The following is an 18,788-nucleotide window of genomic DNA, read 5'->3' as shown; positions in this document are numbered from 1 at the left end:
CCACTGCACCACACCATTCAAACTAATCACTCAGGAAGTGACACTAATACTTACTTTTAGTGAAACTGTTCTAACAAATTGTGGTATATTTATCAACTTGAAGGTTTGAATATGTGTTTGGTGTGTGTGTGTTGCCCTCCGTCTCTCTCGCGCCCCACCTCCTGGCCCAGCGTCCAATCAGAGCAGACAACGTCCATTGGGGCCTCGCGCGACGGTAGAGCAGAGCAGAGAGGAGACTGTGGGGGAGGGTCACGTGTGTACACAGTGTAGGGCTCAGCAGCACTCTGCAGTAGTAAAGTCTGCAACGGACGGCCCCCTTTCAGAACAAGCCTCGTCTGAAAAGTTGATACACACACTCAGTCTCCACCGTAACGCAGTAAAACGGTTCTTTCTAGGCTTTAAGAGTGCGTGGGAAGCCGAAGTGAGTATTTCTGGAAGTGCGTTTTAGAAATGAAACGACTGAGGAATGCCAGTGGAAATGCTACATCCAAACCCAATGCCGCCGTAGGTTTGCCACCGAGCGAAATATATACGTTTCTGGTGAGTTTTCCTATGTTTTTTTTATTTTTATCATTTCAACCAACTAATGACATTATGTTGACTTGAATATTCACCTTACAGTGGTAGAAAAGTGAGTTTTCTCTATTGAAGATGAGTAGATGCGATGATTGAAGACTGACTGTGCCAACAATAGCCGCAGAAAATGGTAGAATAAATGGTAAGAGCCGTGACAGCTCTGCACGCTTTGAACCGTGCAGTCAAGTGTGATGGAGAGACATCATGTCCGTAATAATAAATAGACACCACGGTAGAAAGGCTGGCTTGTTTTTCTTCACCTTGTTCGGTTGTAGTAGCTCCACCGTTTTAACGACGCGTTTAAATTTGAACCTGAAGGTGTTTCTCACGGGATCAGTTTTCTCAAGGTGCTGGGAAACAAAGTTGTTATCAGTTTAATCAGAAGTCTTGAAGTTTAAAGCTACCTCACTGTCAATAAAAAGTGTGGCTTTAAAGATAGACTGTGCATGAATAATAGCCTATGTCTTGTTAACATGACATCTGTCATTGGGAATAGATCAAATCAGATGTCAAGAGAGTTAATGTGTGATGCTTATAACTAGAAGACTCAAAAAAAATTGAAAAATTATACAAATTATATATTCTTATACTCACAAAATCATAGAATATATTCTACTCACTGATTTTTTTAACCCAGCTTGACACATTTTATTTTGAAAATGACATCAAGACTTTTTGATCAGCTTTAGAAGACTATTTAGTGATATGTTTACCCTTACTTTCTAATCATGTTTGATTCGGCAACCAGGAGGAGAAGTTAACGCTCCTTTCCGACAAAGTGGTTCAGATCAGATAAGTCTTACCAAATGAAATGCTTCTTGAGATTTAGGCTTTGCACTTGTTGTCGTCATCTTCATCCATGTGACCGAAGGGGATGTGGGGCGTGTGGGTCGTAGCTTAATGGCAGTAAGCCTGCTTTGTGCTGACCATTGAACTCTGACTTTGTTGATGCCTGTCACAGTTCAACATGTTGCCAAAAAGACGCTGAGGAAGCTGTCTTGACAAGCTGTGACCTGTGCTTGACCAGAGTTTCTTCCACTGGAAGTTCATATCAAGCATTACTTTTCTGCCAAAAGATATTTCTGACATTGTACAAATCCCTCGAGTCAATTAAATCGTCAACATTTTGGACCTTTTCTGCAATAAACCTGTCAATATTTTTTGGATTAACAGATTAGCCAGGCAGTGGACAGGTAGATAAGTGACCTTTTTGATCAGTTTGCTTAAAGGTCTGATTTGTTTTTGAGGAATTCCTTTCTAAGTTATCTTTCCTGCAACTAAATTCCAGCGCTCTGACTCAAATCCTTGGGGACAGATGATGATTTTGGAAAAATGTTCAAGATTATGTAAAACCATTCCAGTGTCATGCATTTTAATCACACCTTGGTGACTTTCATTTTCAAAATGTTATGCAGCATTAGCATTCACCTAATGGACTGCTTTCCAAGAATAAAAGGTTGAGAAATGCACTAGAACTGGAAAGATTTAGGGACTGGAATAATTGGCATCTTAATGGCCTCTCATATTGTAAGTAGTTTAGCAGTTGTGTGTGTAGATACTTATTATACTTATGAAATTAGTAAGAAACGTGTGTTTTCCTGACATAGCTGCCCAGTCACTGCATGTGCAAAATGTGAGTCATCTATTTTTTCTTTCTGTAGTATTTTGGTTGCTGCTCCGCTGCACGCTGCTGCAGATGCAAGAAGCAAATCATGTGACATCACTCAGTACTTTCTGAGAAGAGCCTGTAAATTCCAGTAAGGATATATGAGGGGTGTGGGCCCAGAATGTCACACTAACTCTCATCAGCCCGCGATATCTGGCCTTCAAAATGCTCAGACGTCAAGCACGTGGGCGTCGCTCTTACCAGATCATGTTTGGAGGGGCTTGAAGCGCGCTGAAGCACACCCCCCCTACACTCCTCTGGGAATATTTAACTTAACCACTTTTGACATGGACTGAGGCGAAAAGTTCAGAAGGGGCTTAACCAAGTCTACAACTGCAGTCCAAGTCGTGCAGCAAGAACTCTCACTAGAGCTCAGGCTATTCTTACTTGGCAGCGTCAGTCACCTTCTCCTGAACTTATCCTTACATACATTCTCCAATAACTAAAATGCATTTTTAAATCATTGCATATATTCCTTTAAGAGAACTTTTATCAGGAAGTACACATGTTGTGAAAAGTAGCAGAACACAGTTCCTGTTCCTGTGTATTTGGACAGCGTGACCTTAACTAAACCCTGTTTAACATTACTCCCATCTGTAGTGGTGGCAGAATCTAGCATGAGCTTCAAATCGGACCTCATCACTCTGAATTCAAACACACACAGCTCTTACTATATGAGTAGGAGGAGACTTTCTTCCTTCACTTCGCTCCTCTCAGTGGAGTGGAAAACTAGAGGTTTTATTATCATGGGCTGCTGCTGGCCGACTGTGCAGAACTAAAGTGCATGACAACACCAACACAATGTTTGCTTAGAGGGATTTGATTCAGACACAGCAAAGCTAGCAGTGGTTGTTCACAAGTTTAATATGCTTTTATTTAAAATATTGATTAGTGTGGGCTATAATAACAACAACAACAAGCATTTTGTTCTCTCTTAAGGTGCCACTACCTTATTACATATTCCTTGAGAGGATTTAAAGAGTGGAATCCTTGTGAAATATGTGCACTCTATGTCACATTTCACTTTGAGTAGGTGAACGTTGGAAATTCCAAGGTTTCAGTTTTCAGTTTACCAGTCCACTGCGCAATTTAAATGTCATAGCGTTAGAATTCATCGGTACCTATTTACAATAAGACTACTCTTATAAAGCGTTTACGAATCGTTTGTAACTCATTTATTAATTAGGTTGTGAACACTTTCTAAGTCATTAATACTCTTTATAAGACAAGAGATAAACAAAACATCAGGATGGATGGGGATGAGAATCAACTTTAGGTAGCCAATAAAAGGCTTAGTCATCTTGCCAAATAGTGAGCCTGTGTTGATGTATGAAAACTATGTTAGAAGTGGTTTATAAATGCTTCTTAATGATGAATAAAGTCTTTACAACGTAACTGATAACCTTATTATTGCATATTCCTTGAGAGGTTTTAAAGAGTGGACTCCTTGTGAAATGTGCTCACTATGTCACATTTCTCTTTGAGTAGGTGAACGTAGGAAATTCCAAGGTTTCAGTTGTGAGTTTACCAGTCCACTTCACAATTTAAATGTCATAGCGTGAGAATTCATCTTTATTTCACATTCGCTTTGTCATCGTCAAGGTCTGTGAGAATAAATCAATATATTTCCAGGAACATTAAAGGACATAATTCACTGTTGTCCAATGTATCGGATGGTGGATGACATCTTGGAGTTCCGTATACGGGATGTTATTGTTTGTAGCTTCACTGTAGCATGTAGCTAATAGCATAATGTGTTTGGGAGTATATGGAGAGTGACCCGTGCAGTTCCATACTAACACACCGCCTCCAACTACCACTCATCGACGCTATGATATCAACTATCAATATGTGTTTAATTATGTAATATTCCCAACGAATATCAGATGAACTGTGTAACAAACATTATGAGAGACGTGATATGGTTACATTATGAGAGAGCGACAGAAGAAGTCGGATGCGCCGAAGACCCGCCCCGTCGCCACTAACCATTGTATTAATAAATGCTGTTAAATCTATTTGAGAAGCTTCCTGGATTCTTTTCGCCTATTCCTACTATAGTATTTAGAACCCTACAGGTCTTATAGGCTAACACTGTCTTTACCCAGAGTGTAAGGAAGCTCTTAGAAGTAGTAGTGTGAGCCAATGTGCTAATGAAAGGGTGGCTAAACCGTTCATACACAGCAGGTGCTAATGAAAGGGGACAACCGGCCTCAATGCTCTCTTTAATAATCACCAACTACTCTTAAGTCATTTTCTCCTTAAGTGATAAGAGGATGTTAAAGCAGTAAAAGATAAACAAACGTCTTCCAATTTACAGAGAAGCACATAATCTATGTGACAGCACCATAGCTGATTATGTTGTTGTGTTAAAGTCTGTTTTTAGTAAATGAGTCACCTAGCTGCTTATGTTAGAGAGCCGTGTTTACAAGACATCTGACCAGGGCTCCTGTCTCAGTGAGGACAGGTTGTTTTGTAAAGAGTAACTCTACACTTCCCTCCTCCTGATCCCGTCCAGCTCTGAGCCCAAGCCTCTGTGATAGTCTGCATTACAGCCAATTGGACTAGTATAGAGGAGGGACCTGGTGTGTGTGCGTCTGTGTGTGAGGCTCCTGAGTAGTGGTGTTACGTAAGAGAAGGGAAGAATGTTTCCTCTTTCCTGGCACTGTTACTCATCCTCTGTGAAAACAAAACTGCCTTCCGCACTTTCAGGAAATTTTCAAAGGAGAGGTTCTCGGGAAATTCTGTTATGATATGTTTTATTTTTTCCGATCAATGCTTTTTATTTTTCCCTTTTTCTTTAAAGCAGCTTCGGGACTGAAGCCAAACATGTGGAAACAACAACTGCTAAATTGTCTATAGATAAGGAAATAAAACACTGAACTGAGATGAGCCCTGTGATCTTCCGTTTCCTCCACTAAAGCTGTTTGAATTATTCACTTAAAGTGACCTGAGTTAATTATGCAACGCGGCATTACACAACCTGTTCAGATCCCGCAGGCCCGTCCAGATCCCTGTCAAACACTCCCAACTTATTTTCCCTGACCTCACCCTGAACTCCAACCCCGTACCTCCATCCTAGCTGACCCTCCGCCAGAGCCTGCTTCACATTTCACTCTTTATAAATCTACCCATCACAGCGTAATTTAAGTGTTTAATATATTTCACATCATCAATCCAAATCTGCCCAGTAACTAAAGGTATTTCATAAATGTAGGAGAGTAAAAGTACATGATTTACCTCTGAATTGTAGTGGAGTAGAAGTACAAAGTAGCATAAAATGAAAATACTCAAGTAGAAGTATCTAAAAATGATACTTAAATACAGTACTTGAGTAAATGTACCTAATTACTTCCCTCCTCTGGCGCAGTGACTAAAGTGCAAGAAAAGTGTTTATTTTGCCTTTGTCCCGGCTGCTTGAGCATGTGAAAAGCACAAGGCCTGCACACAGGAAGGCCCCCACATGTGACAGTGATAGAGAGAGAGACAGGAAAGGCTTGCTGAGGCGACAAACACTTGCTCTGCCCCGGTGCAGTTCTGAAAGAGGAAAGCGTGTGGGTTTCGAAAGGCTCAGCTAGCAAACGAAAACATATTGTGAGGCGTTTGTACTCCGCCAGTCGGATGCAGTGAAAAACTACAGCCACTGCCAGCAACCGAGAGTTTGCCTGCAGTGATATAACTCAACACAATAAGTGAGTAATGTCCGCAGGGATTTTCAACTCTCAGCTTAAACTGGTTACTTTTTTTATTGCAGCCAAGCCAAACATGGAACACACACACACAGAGCGGCACATAAAACATAGCCATAATGCATAAAACGCATGTCCACATAAGCTCACGTGAATTACGATGTGATTTTGGGTGTTTTATAATTGTGGTGTTGCTTTAATTTCCTTTCGTCACAGGGTCTTAATACAGTGATAATATACAGGGTATAATGTTCTGAACTTACTTTGGTCTCACACACGGAAATGAAATGCTGTTCTTTGAATTCAAATGAAATACTAAATGAAAGTTCTGGTGTTTTTTATTGGTAGTTCACCATATTATTTGTGTCAATATTACTACAGCTGCAATAGCAAGAAAAGATTTGTCCCATTTTTTGATAGTCTAAAATTCGTTTTAGTACGTTGTCTTGCATATCTGTCAGAAAAAGATCTCAAATGTGGCGATTTCCTGCTCTCCCCTGGTTTATGTTTTATTCAAGTGACTATCTTTGAGTTTCGACTGACAAATAAGACATTTGTAGACATCACCTCCGACAGTTTTCACTTATTCTGACAGTTTATACTTATTCTGACAGTTATAATACTTGATTATGACTGTCGGATTACTCGAGTTCTATGCATAAAAAAACCCTCACAACTATTGCATTGCTGTTTTTCCATTTGGTGTTAATACCAAGTGCTATGAGTGATTAAAAATGTTTCAGAGCTTGGAAACGCTGATCTAATGTAGAGCTACTGTACAGGAGTGCTAGTCAAGGCTCTGCATATCAGCTGTGTCCTTTTCTAACATTCAAATAGGCTCAAATGGCCTGTTCACATGTCTATATTTGCACTTGTATCGTAAAATATTACGATTTGACTATCTCTCAAGTCATTAAGAGTATTTGCAGGCATAGATATTAGCCAGTTTTTTTTTTTTACTGGATTATTTGCAACTTTGACGTTATTTATGTGTTCTGTTCCTAACTTGTGTCTCCCTAACTCTGTCTGCAGTTGATCTGTTGAGCGCGGCGCCCTGAGTCAGAGCGATGTGGCTCTGTATGGTTTACAATGAGACGGACACCAGCGTGGACTTCCGGCTCTGCCAGGACTTCGGCCTCATCCTGTCTGTGTTCTCCCTCATCTACCTCCTGGTGTGCTTCCCGTTGGGGCTGTGCTACAACATGCTGCTGATCGTGGTCAACCTCTCCAACAAGGTCTCCATGACCATGCCGGATGTTTATTTCGTCAACATGGCCATCGCGGGCCTGGTGCTCAACCTGGTGGCGCCCGTGGAGCTGCTGAACTCCACCTTCACCCGCTGGCACGTGTGGGAGTACAACAACGAGGTGTACATCACCCTCCTCATCCTCTTCAACATCTCCTCCCTGGTGATCATGTACTCCACCACTCTGCTCAGTCTGGACTACTACATAGAGCGGGCGCTGCCTCGCACGTACATGTCCAGCGTGTACAACACCAAGCACGTGTGTGGCTTCATCTGGGGTGGCGCCGTGCTCACCAGCTTCTCCTCGCTGCTGTTCTACGTGTGCAACCACATCTCCACCAAGATGGTCGAGTGCTCCAAAATGCAGAACAAGGAGGCGGCGGACGCCATCATGATGTTCATCGGCTACGTGGTTCCCGCCGTGGCTGTCCTCTACGCCTTCGTGCTAATCCTGCGCATCAGGAAGGAGTCCACGCCTCTGGACCAGGACTCGGCCCGCTTGGACCCTTCCATCCACAGACTGCTGCTGGCCTCGGTGTGTGTGCAGTTCGTGCTGTGGACGCCGTACTACATGACGCTGCTGGTGCACACTGTGGCCGGAGCGCCGGGGAACCTTAGCAACACACATTACTTACCCACGTATAACTTCTTGAGGTGCGTGTCCAAACTGCTGGCGTTCTCCAGCAGCTTCGCCATGCCTCTCATGTACCGACAGATGAACAAAAACTTTTCGAACAAGCTTCAGCGGCTGCTCCGGAGGCTGCACTGCAGACACCAGTCCTGCCCGCCTGAACGCTCCACAGTGCAGCGAGTGGTGACGTGAGACCCCCTCCTGGGAGACTGTTACCCACGCCTTCTAACTCCCACTTATTCAAGCTCTTGGCATAGCCGGCACTTATTCCCCCCCCCCTCCCCCACCCCTCAAAGGAGCCAGTATCTGATGGAGCTCCCTCGCTGACTGTAGAATTTCCTGTCACCTTCCAAAACCTGATCCGCTCAGCTCTGCAGGGAGAGGACGGACAAAGCAAGAACCACTAAGTGCTGTTATTTTCTGTCACTGAGTGAAACTCTCCGCTAAGACACTCGAGCTTCTAGTTTGAGGGCGGTAAATAGGCAAACCACAGGTGTTTTCTCCAATTTTCACACATGCAGGCAAACACTCGGTCATCGGCTGTTATTAACATTCTGAGAACAAGTTTGACCTATTCCTGATTTCACTGCGTTCACTGAGTCACATTATGCTAGCAGGATATGACATGCCCTTTAACATTTAATCAGCCTTGCTTTCAGAGTAGCAATTCAGTTTTTACCAGTGGAAGTGACATTTCCACATGTCAAATGTCATGTTGACTAGTTTTAATATGTACTACAGATATCTGTAAAGCAGTTTTGACATGTTACAAATTACAATGATCAAGATATCTTCAAATAACATTTAAAATGAGTTTTGTTGTTAATATCAATTTAACAGTTTGCAAAGTGAGAATTGAGTTCTAGATAATGCTTAGGCTCATCAAAAGTGCATTCTGGATATGTCGACTTGGAATTATAACACGTGAAAATTGATCAAAATGAATTAATGATTAATAATTTTAAAAGGAATTAAATTAAATATATGTATTTGAGTTTGAGTGGAAGTCAATGGTAAAAAAGTTAGAGTTTTCTAAACCAAAATTCCCACTCGTATGAAATTAATTGTTGATATCAAGGTATACAATTTTGACTATTGAGATTGAAAAAAATGTAGATTAAAATAACTTAAAAAAACATCAAGGATATGTTAGCTTGAAATGCTAACTGTTGACACAAACGATTGCTAATACCTGATTAAATGTTAAAGAGGCTTGCAATAATTATATACAATTGAAGTCCCAACAGGAATAATGAATCAATAATTCACCATGCTTCTCCTGACTCACAAGCAGAACCTCTAAGTTATAAAATGTTAATTTGATTGTGATTGGGTGTCAACATGGCAAACCCCATGTTTTGTGCTGCCAGTGAACCTCTGTGTTGTCGCCCTCAAACTAAAAGCCTTGTCCACTTGAACAAGATGACAGTTCTGAATTTCCAGGGCTTGATTTATCTTAATCTAGAACGTGTGATCCTCGTAATCAGAGCAAATAATCTTCACATTTTTAAAGGTAGTGTACAACATTGATGGTCTCTTCATTTCAAAAGCTATTCTCGACACCAGGAGCTACATGCAACTTCTTGTAATTTATTTCATTTTTATAAATTAACTTTACAGGTAAACGTTTGTGTTTTGCATAAAGAATTATCAAAAGATGAATTAATATACATCCCAATCACAGAATTACATTACATTACACAACGCTCATATTCAGGGTTCAGTCATAACCGGTATACCTCGTGTGGTCTCTGCTGAAATCACATCACCTGTCAAGCATAAGCAGCTCAAATCAACTCATTACAAATATCAGTGTGTGCACAGAGCCTCAGTCCAGGCAGTGTGTGATTGGTTAAAAAGTTATGCATGGAAGCCCCAAATCGTGTAGTCCCCACAGGGTCACAGAGACGGCCCTGAGGAGGAGGCATGTACATTCCCCGCATTGTGAGAGTGTGTGGAAGGTTTTGTCCAGTGGAAATATGAGGCCTGACTAGTTCACATTTCAAAACCTCCACATATTTGAAATGACCCGCCTGTCAAGCACCTGCAAACAGTGTGTGTGACGCAGATTTTGAACTGCAACGCTGCTCCAGTGAGGTAATCTGCACTTGTTTCCCCTTAAAGCCGCTTCTTGCTTTCATGCCTGCCAATAAGCTAAACGTTGACAGACCGGACACCAGTTTTAAATTAAAAAGAATATTTGAAAACTTATTTTTGAGGTCTGTTGAATCACTGCGTTACTGGCCAGTTTATGAATTCTCCTGTGAACAGCGATGTGGGACTATCACTTGAAGACATCTTTTTCACTAAAATGCAAAAATAAATAACAATCATTTATATTTGTAGACAGTTTAAATGTTCTCCATCAAACGTGTTTTTGGCATCACACATTTTTTAACACCTAGTGATATGTTTCTCCACATTGGGGTATGAAATGGTGTCAAACATTTTCATTTTTTGCAGTAGAGCCCCACTTTTGTTACGAGTTCCTGCAATCAATCAGCGAGAAGAACTGTTTCAGCTGAGGTGTGTGTTTACGTTATATGCTGCAACATGTGGCGCCCCATAAAGAAAAAAGTTGTGCGGATCGTGACACGGTTACTCATTATTTGAAAGTCAGATCAAAGTCCTATTGCATTTGGGATTGTAAGGCAAACAGTAGCACACGGTCAGATGATAAGCGGGATGAATCAAAGCTTATGAATGTCTCATGGAGGGATTGAAGCAGAATTTGTTAAATTGGTGTTCATTTTCAGCCCAGATTTGGTGCATTTCTGTTAGAGATGCAATAATTAAAACCCCAACTATTATTTGAACAAAAGATCCTAAAAAGATTTTATGGTCAGTGTGACATTTGATGTTCCAACTGGTATTTTGTTGCAATTAATCTGGTTTTAACCTACTTTATTTTCAATTAGACATCCAACTAAGATAAGATAAGAATGACTTCCCAAAGTGGGACATTTCTGTGTAGCAGCAGCACCAAACAATACAAGGCATAGAAAATAATTAGAAAATAAAAAGAAGAAATAAACAATGCTAAAGTGTCAACATCTCAAAGAAGAAAAAACAACAACTAGGAAAAAACACATTTATTTTATCATAAAATGTGCATCAAACTACATGAAGCTAAATAAATAAAGTATTCTGATTCCGATTGATTATGACCATCTAGCATTACCATGTTGCCTTTACACACCACCACGAGTTGATATGTGCATGTGCCATCTAAATCTGAAGTTCTCTTTTATAAGTATCTTGCTAAGTAAGAGACGGGACATTAAACAAACGTTCTTAGCAGACGTAATAATCAGCAATCACCAAAAATGGACTGACTGCACGATGCACACAACTGGAAAATAAATATCGAGCCCAAAATCACACCCAACTCAGATTACTGCTCGAGTCTGAGTCTGGTTTATTATTCCAGAGGGGCCATAATCTCACATCAGGAGGAAGACATTTGAATAATAATCACTGCGCTCAGTTAAATTGCTCAAGAGACCAGAAGTGTAAAAACACCCTCAAAGATCTCGTGTGTCGAATGTATGCAGATGCATTTCAGCTATTTGAACGGCAAAACCTCAAGAATCCAGATGAATCCACTTTTTCAGATGTAATGCTTTTTGTGACTGTATGCAAGTGTATAATGTATAATACAAAATAATGTGTATATATTGTATGTGAGAGATTTACAGGAAGATACCATGCTCTTTCCAAAACACAGTTTTATTTTCTGAGAGATATATTTAGATTCTTTAAGTAATCTACTCTATTGTCAACTGAGTCAAAGACTGATTAAACAATAAACTAACATCAATATCACTCCTTTTTTTTTATTTAAAAGCAACAGGGTGATGAAAGTCTGCTGAAACATCTGTCTGTTGGCAACCTTATCCTATGGGAAAGTGTCTTAAAAATGCATGTTCTCTAATAATCCACTGATAGCTAAAAGAACTCAGATTGTATAGAAGTCTATGAGAGAATGATCTACTGCTTTTTAATTGATTTACTATCCTAGCAAAGATTTTCTTGGCGAGTGTATGACCTCAAAAGGTAGTTCAATACAGCATAATGTTCAATTCATAATTTATGGTCCCATTTTTAGAGAATAGTAGTTAATACGTAGCATATGCTTTAGGGCGGGGCTACCTTGTGAATGACAGCTCAGTAACAAGGCATTTTCAGGGCACTCTTGGGTTTGGTCTTAAAACCTTAGCCCTTTAACAGTTCATAAAAGTGAATTGCAACATTTTTAAGGCTTTACATTTTTATTTTTCAGTGTTAAGTTGTACTTTGCTCCACCCTCTCGTGTGTCATTGAGTTTTGTTTGCAATAAACAAGATGGCAACGACCAAAATGCCAAACTTCAGGCTACAAAAATGGTTGTCCACTAACTATTGGATGAGGTTTCAGCGGGTTCCACTTACTACAGTACATACAGTCTATGGGTGTTGAAAAAAGCTGACACATTTCAGTGTGAAAGAACTTGGAAAGCCCCTTGCAATGCCAAAAATACTATTCGTAATTACTTTTTAATTTGAAAATGCAGACTACCCGACTCAAGTTTTGCTTTTATCTACACATAAATACTGTGATCAGCTCAGGATGATGGGCAGGTTGTGGAGCCCCACACCCCTGCAGTGACAGTGGGCTGCCTCAGCTCTCCTGCTGCTCGCCACACACGCTGACAGCAGATTTGTTTGTGGCGAGACCTTTGCAACCACGCCACTCCAACTGGTGAAAAATAGCAGCGTTCCAGGCATTCTGGGAATTGTTTAGTCTCCAATACTGCTGCCATTCTCAATGCAAACAATGTTGTGTAGGCTAGATCTGATAACAATGCTGCACACAGAGAGCTGTGTGACTGCCTGCAATAGAAAAAAACAAAACAAAAAACTGATGCAACAGGAAGCTAACAGGGGATGGATGAGAAGATACAGCATTGAGAAAACCTAACTTTGTAATTAGATGGGTTACAAATGAAGCTCAAGAGACCAGGTGGACTAAGTTTATTTTTACTTAAGTAAATATTAAATATAAAACTGCTACATAAAATCCTGCATTTTAAAATGGTTGAGGAGTAGAAATATACAGTAGCAGTAAATATAAACTCTTAGGTAAGAACAAGTACCTTCCTATTGTACTCAAGTAGAGTACTCAGTGACTGCTCAACGGACTGAGGTAAGGTGTCATATTTTAGGAGGAGTCCATCAGCTGTTTTCACTAGGGTACAGTAATGTGAAAGCACAAGAGTGAATACATTTGAAACGTTTTTCAAGCAAAAATACGGAGTAAACAGCAGGTCCACCATGAGGAGGAGGCCTTACAGAATATTACATCTGGAAATGATATGATAATAGACTCAATTTAAAATGGTTGTCATGGTTCCCTTTTCCTCTAAGGTCTGGATTTATACGGGGCTTTAGTTTCAGTATGTTAGCTCAAGAAGACAACCCAAAGAACCCTAAACATCTGCCAGTCAGCGCATCTGTATTTTTCAAAAGCAGGAAGCTGATGATGCAGCAGGATTTGATTTTTCAGAGAGGAACACCTTGGCTGTTGATAACATTAACACGTTCTTGCTCCTTAGAGGGCGCTGTTAAAAACTAAATAAAAATTGGTGTCATAGGTCACCTAGTCATTTCAGGTGTAAGAAACTGAGGTGAGTGCTTTTTGTGTCAAAATGAAGATTTTCAGCTCTTCTGTGTTTTACTCTTGTAGGCTTTCACACAATAGGTTTATATCAGTTAAGTTTTAACCAATAAAATGTATGAAAGCAGAGCTATAGCGGTGTTATTGTTGTTTTTCAGCTAAGCTACATCATGTGGTTGTTAGCTTAGCCACTAGCAAACAAAACCGAAGTTAAGGTTTGTCTTATTCTCTGTGGTTCACTTATAAATTGGGTATTATTTATTATTATTATTTAGGCATATAAGTAGTAATTCCTTCCTTTTTATATTCTCCAGTTGGAGAATAAATGTTAGGTTGATGCAATTTTTACGATGAAGGTTTGCATAATTTGCTTTGTTGTTTAATGTAACATACATAACAAGAATTAGGTTTAAAAATATGCTATTCTTTTATAAAAAGTATTATAAAATTAAAAGAACAAGGGAAATGATGACAACGTAACACATTACTTAAAAAAGTAGTATCTCAGAATTTTAAATAGGAAAAGCTGTGCCGTTTTAAAGATGTAACATTGTGCAAACAAATAATAATTACACAGAGAAATGATTAAATAATAAAGTGTAAAATGTAATTAAAATGTCCTAATGCAATAACATAGCGACAGCGAACCCAGTAGTGTGTGACAACCTTCCTCATGATTGGGATAGTTGTATGTGCGTCATACCTTTTAAAACAATTAACTTAAGGACACTAAGGTCACTATATTCCCAATTTTTGAGTGGATGAAAAGAAAATATAAACCCTGTTCTCCACTAATACACCTGAAAAACATGATTAGTCTGTCTGTACATGCACAGAGTTAGGTCTGCTAGAAATTGGGCAATCAACAAATGGAGGTCTAATAATATGTTGTTTTTTTCACAAAGGCTGTTTCTTGCTGGGAGCAGTTGCCAGGCAACCGATGGGGACTCTGTGGCCAGGTTAGCTGTTTCCAGTCTTTATGCTAAGCTAAGCCAACACTGCTGGCAGTATCCTCATACTGTATTTAACAAACAGATGTGAGTGTAATCAATGTTTTAACCTAATATAAGTTCAGTGGGACACTTGATAACATATGAGAGTATATCTGGTTTCCAAAACTAACTCAAATTAAGCTGTATACAATCTGACCTGTGAGTGCCTTGTTTTCCTCTTGTTGCGAGGCAAAGTGTACCAGGAAAAGCTCTTATGAAATATCTAAGGGAAAATGGGGGGGGAATGCTGACATAGCATAGTTTTGTAATGTGCTGCATTAGTCTTAATGTTGTTTTTCTCCTTTCAGAGGTGCAGCCAGACCAAAAGTATTATAAGGTCAACTTCGGTCGAACATCCAGCGTTAAACATCAGACCACCTATGAAGCCAGAACATTTGGCTTGTGGCTTCAAATGTTTTATCTGGCTGTCAACCAGATTTCACACACAACCCGAGACCGCCGTTGTTTTTCCTAACGTCTGTCAATTCGTGCTGCACAATATACAAGACGAGAATAGGGCCAGACAGGTTAGGGTTGATGTTTTAGAAATATATTTCACACTGTGGTCCACGGCGTCAGAAGGAATAAAATCCTAAAAAATGGGAAGTGTCGGTTCCCTAGAGAAGGAGAAATTTTCATTGAACAAAACTCATAATGTAAAAGAAAGCAATCAGAAACGGTTGGACATTTCGAGAGTACACACCAGAGAGAACATACGTGTTTCCAATGCTCCTAAGACATAATGACATCAAATAACAAAGACTACATGACATAACGCAATACTTGTTTCGATTCCAAGGTAGAATTAAAGGGACAGTTCAGTTCAGTTGTAATGTCATGGTACTCGAGGGCGCTTTGCTTGTGCTGCTAAAAGTGATTTTGAAAAACTAAACAGCAATGTCTCTTTCCAGAAATCATGACGCAGTTACTCAAGATGATTCAAAGACCTCTTGAGCAGTTTGTAACTTTTTTTTTAGAACTACACCTGCCAAACTTATTACTGTGCATAAAGAACCACACAAATGTAATATTCATAGTTTTCTCAATGAAATCATTTATAAAAGACGGATTAATTAATTTGTCATCATTCAGGAGGGTTTTATCTGGAGCTGAATTATCAACAGAAGTCTCGAACCCGGAGCAGAACCAGTAAAACAATAAATATCATGTTATATAAATAAAACAGATTTATCTAAGTTTGAAAATGGTTGAATTTGGTAATATGTTTGAAAAAAAAATACATAACATAGTGAAAACAATGGTTAGGGCCAGAGTTTTTGGTCAGATCTCTTAATTTGTTTTTATCTTAATTTTTTTGTTTATCCTCTCCGTAAGACAAGCTTGGTCCTTTTTTGGACTTATGTTAGACAGTATTCAAAATAAAACCAACAAAACTTTGTCCTACATCTAAAACAATGCTCCTGTTTTATTTTTTGGGGAACAGAATCAAACATGTATTGTTGTCCTGGATATATTTGTTGTTGCTCCCCTGATGTGAATCCTACAGAACAGATTAGAAGCTTCAGGAAGGAGCCTTCCTCTTTGACGCACCACATCACATCGCTCTGGGGAAACAAGCAGACCGGGGCAGATGCTTTAAAAACAACCCGCCCTTCCTCCCCTGACAGAACTTGTCTGTGCTTTTCCTCTTCAGAAATGGGAGCAGAGAATATTAAAAAAATAAACACACTAACAATAAAATCCAGCTTCAGCTAAATATCAAACATGGCCCTGGAAGCAGTGCAGCAGAGGGACTCAGCAGGATGTTCCACTCAGAGGTTGTGGTTGTGGCTGTGGGAGATGGTGGATGGAGCCAGTAGAACATCAGACTGGTAAGTGGAGGCAGATGAGGGTGTAGTACCCTTCCTCATCTAGACCTCCCACTTTCACTCCCTCAACCACAGGACAGTTAAACCCCCGACCTCCCATTGATAGCACTGTAGCATTGTCTTGCTGATTAGACGTCATGGAAGAGAGCTATTGTTATCATTTTCATGGATGAACTCTTTTTCATACAAGAAAACATAGTAATAATGTGTTTTCACAGTTATGGTATGATTTCATGGTTTTCGTATAAAAAAACCGAGACCAAAGCAAATGTTGGAGTCTCCTTGTAATCGACCGTATATTTCTTATATCGCCTGAAGCCTCTTTGAAAGTCATTCACCTCATCATCCTCACAACCCCTTCATTCATTTCTGTCATTCAGTCACAGCTCGTGCAGAGATTCACCTCGCAACACATTATTCTCTGCTTATGCCAGTGGGCCACCCAGTGGACAAAAGCAGAAATTGCATCCTCTCAAACCTTAGCAAATGTATTCAGTGGGAAGGGTCTGGCATAGGAAGTAATAATAGTGTAATACACTTTTATGCTTATTAAACTTTTCAAGACAAAGTTGCAATTATCAAAAACAACTTAAAACCGAATAAAACCATACAGCAAATATCTATCTAAACGGATCTACACATGAAAGTGTCAATAATATGTAAAAGATAATCAATTATATGAAAATATGTGAATGTGTTTGTATGTAAGTTTATTATTCAGCTGAACAATATTGATCCAAAGTGCTACATTTGAGAGAAAGCAAAGCAAAAAACAAGGGAACAATATAAAATAATACAAATAACCGTAAAAAATTGGGTTTAAGACATGACCTAAGAGATAAAAGTTCAAATTCAGGTTTAAAATCATGTAAACTTTACGGATTTGTTTTTAGATGTAAAATGATTCACAATTAGTAGTAGCAAATAGAGATCACAAAATGGCAAAGGAAGAGGCCTGTCTGAAGGTAGAAGAGGATGTACTTACTTCAGCATGCAGCTCGTATAAAAAGACCGAGAACAGATTAAAATGTCGCTACAAATCACTTTTTGCTGCAATACACTTGTGTAGTGGTTTAAATCACCTACTGTATTGCAGTATAAAATGTATAGTTAACATTATATGCTGTATATTATTCAGTTCCTTGGAAGTTGTTCATAATTTAGAAGAATCTGAAAATCGGGAATGTGACGGCTCCACTTTTTACCCCTGTTTTGTGTCTGTAAGGGTCGTACATTTGCAACAAGACTGCCCTCTACTGGGCTTCAGACAGTTGTATCACATAAACCTTTAGTTTCCAATTATTTTTGGGGCTTTACCTTTAACTGCAACATGTATGTCTAAGATATATTTCCACCGAAGCTCACATGTATGTGTCTATTGTACTTGCTCTGCTTAAAAACAGCTTTTTAGTAACCCTTACTTTATTTACAAATTTTACATCATCAACATTCAGTGAAAATATGCACACTGTGCTTCTGTCATTCCTTTCTTCCTTCCTTCCTTCCTTCCTTCCTTCCTTCCTTCCTTCCTTCCTTCCTTCCTTCCTTCCTTCTATCTCGGACACACTCTAGCACCGTTCCACTAGACTGACCTCCACATCCCTACTTTCCCGTTATCTGTGTGAAGTCATGCAGACTGAATAACTGATTTAAGGTAGCTCAGAGAAAATCACACATATTTATCTTGCCGTATGACCTTTTGAGTCCTTCCTTCTTCATCTCAGCTGCTGAATCAACTTTCTACGGACAATGTTGTTCTCCTTACCCCCAGATACATTTCTCTGCTGTCCCCTCTTTTGACAGAAACCCAAACATGTTTGTGGCAGCAGGGCTACCAGCTGCCGCGTTGACCCTGCCCGCTCCTTCAAACTATCACTGCTGCTCCATTGCAACATACAGAAATCTAATTCTCCAACACTTGTGGCCATCTGCACTCAAACAGCAAGTGCACTTCTCCAAGATGAGGCCAGTGTTTGACCCATCTGTCAGATGCTGCCTTTTATTTCTCTCACTGATTCCAACCTTCAGCCCCAAACTATTCTGGTATCACGGCAGGCACTGTGATACTTCACTACGTCCTTGAGTCACACACTCAGTACCCTCCCTCCATTGTCGTTGCCCTTCTGTGTGATATCTTCTGCTCTGTGGGTCCCCAGATGTTGCTTGTCCTTGCTTTTCTAGAGACCACACAGGAGCGTGAATATTCTTATGTCACCTTCCTGTGAGATACTGAGAGCATCAGGACTAGTAAAACAGACTGAAGAGAGCCAATCATCAAATGATCTGCAGGTTAGTACAAACCAGTTGGACAGAGTATTTCCTTTCCTGCTCCTGAATACGCCACTACAGCTCAGAGCAAACTATTGTTCTTTTTAATTTAAATACATTTATTAGGAAACATATTTTGTAGATTTATGTTCATATAAATAATAAGAAATAAAAACAATTGATTGTGTATTATTATAGCTTGAAAGAACACTAATATTCACATGGTACCTATTTTA

At 39.7% G+C, this 18,788-nt stretch overlaps 1 protein-coding gene across 1 annotated transcript; it reads left to right on the top strand.

The window, feature by feature from the left end:
• Positions 1-248: 248 nt before the first annotated feature.
• On the top strand, positions 249-11,624 carry gpr146 (G protein-coupled receptor 146). The gene is made up of 2 exons (XM_063904971.1): positions 249-540; positions 6,964-11,624. Exon 2 carries the CDS (start codon positions 6,999-7,001, stop codon positions 7,998-8,000), a length of 1,002 nt encoding a protein of 333 aa, XP_063761041.1. The 5' UTR covers positions 249-540; positions 6,964-6,998; the 3' UTR covers positions 8,001-11,624.
• Positions 11,625-18,788: the final 7,164 nt, after the last annotated feature.

The sequence above is a fragment of the Eleginops maclovinus genome, chromosome 16, assembly GCF_036324505.1.
Source record: "Eleginops maclovinus isolate JMC-PN-2008 ecotype Puerto Natales chromosome 16, JC_Emac_rtc_rv5, whole genome shotgun sequence".
Lineage (NCBI taxonomy): Eukaryota > Metazoa > Chordata > Actinopteri > Perciformes > Eleginopidae > Eleginops > Eleginops maclovinus.
Note: the sequence above shows the minus strand (reverse complement) of the source record. Positions and strands in the feature narration are given on the sequence as shown.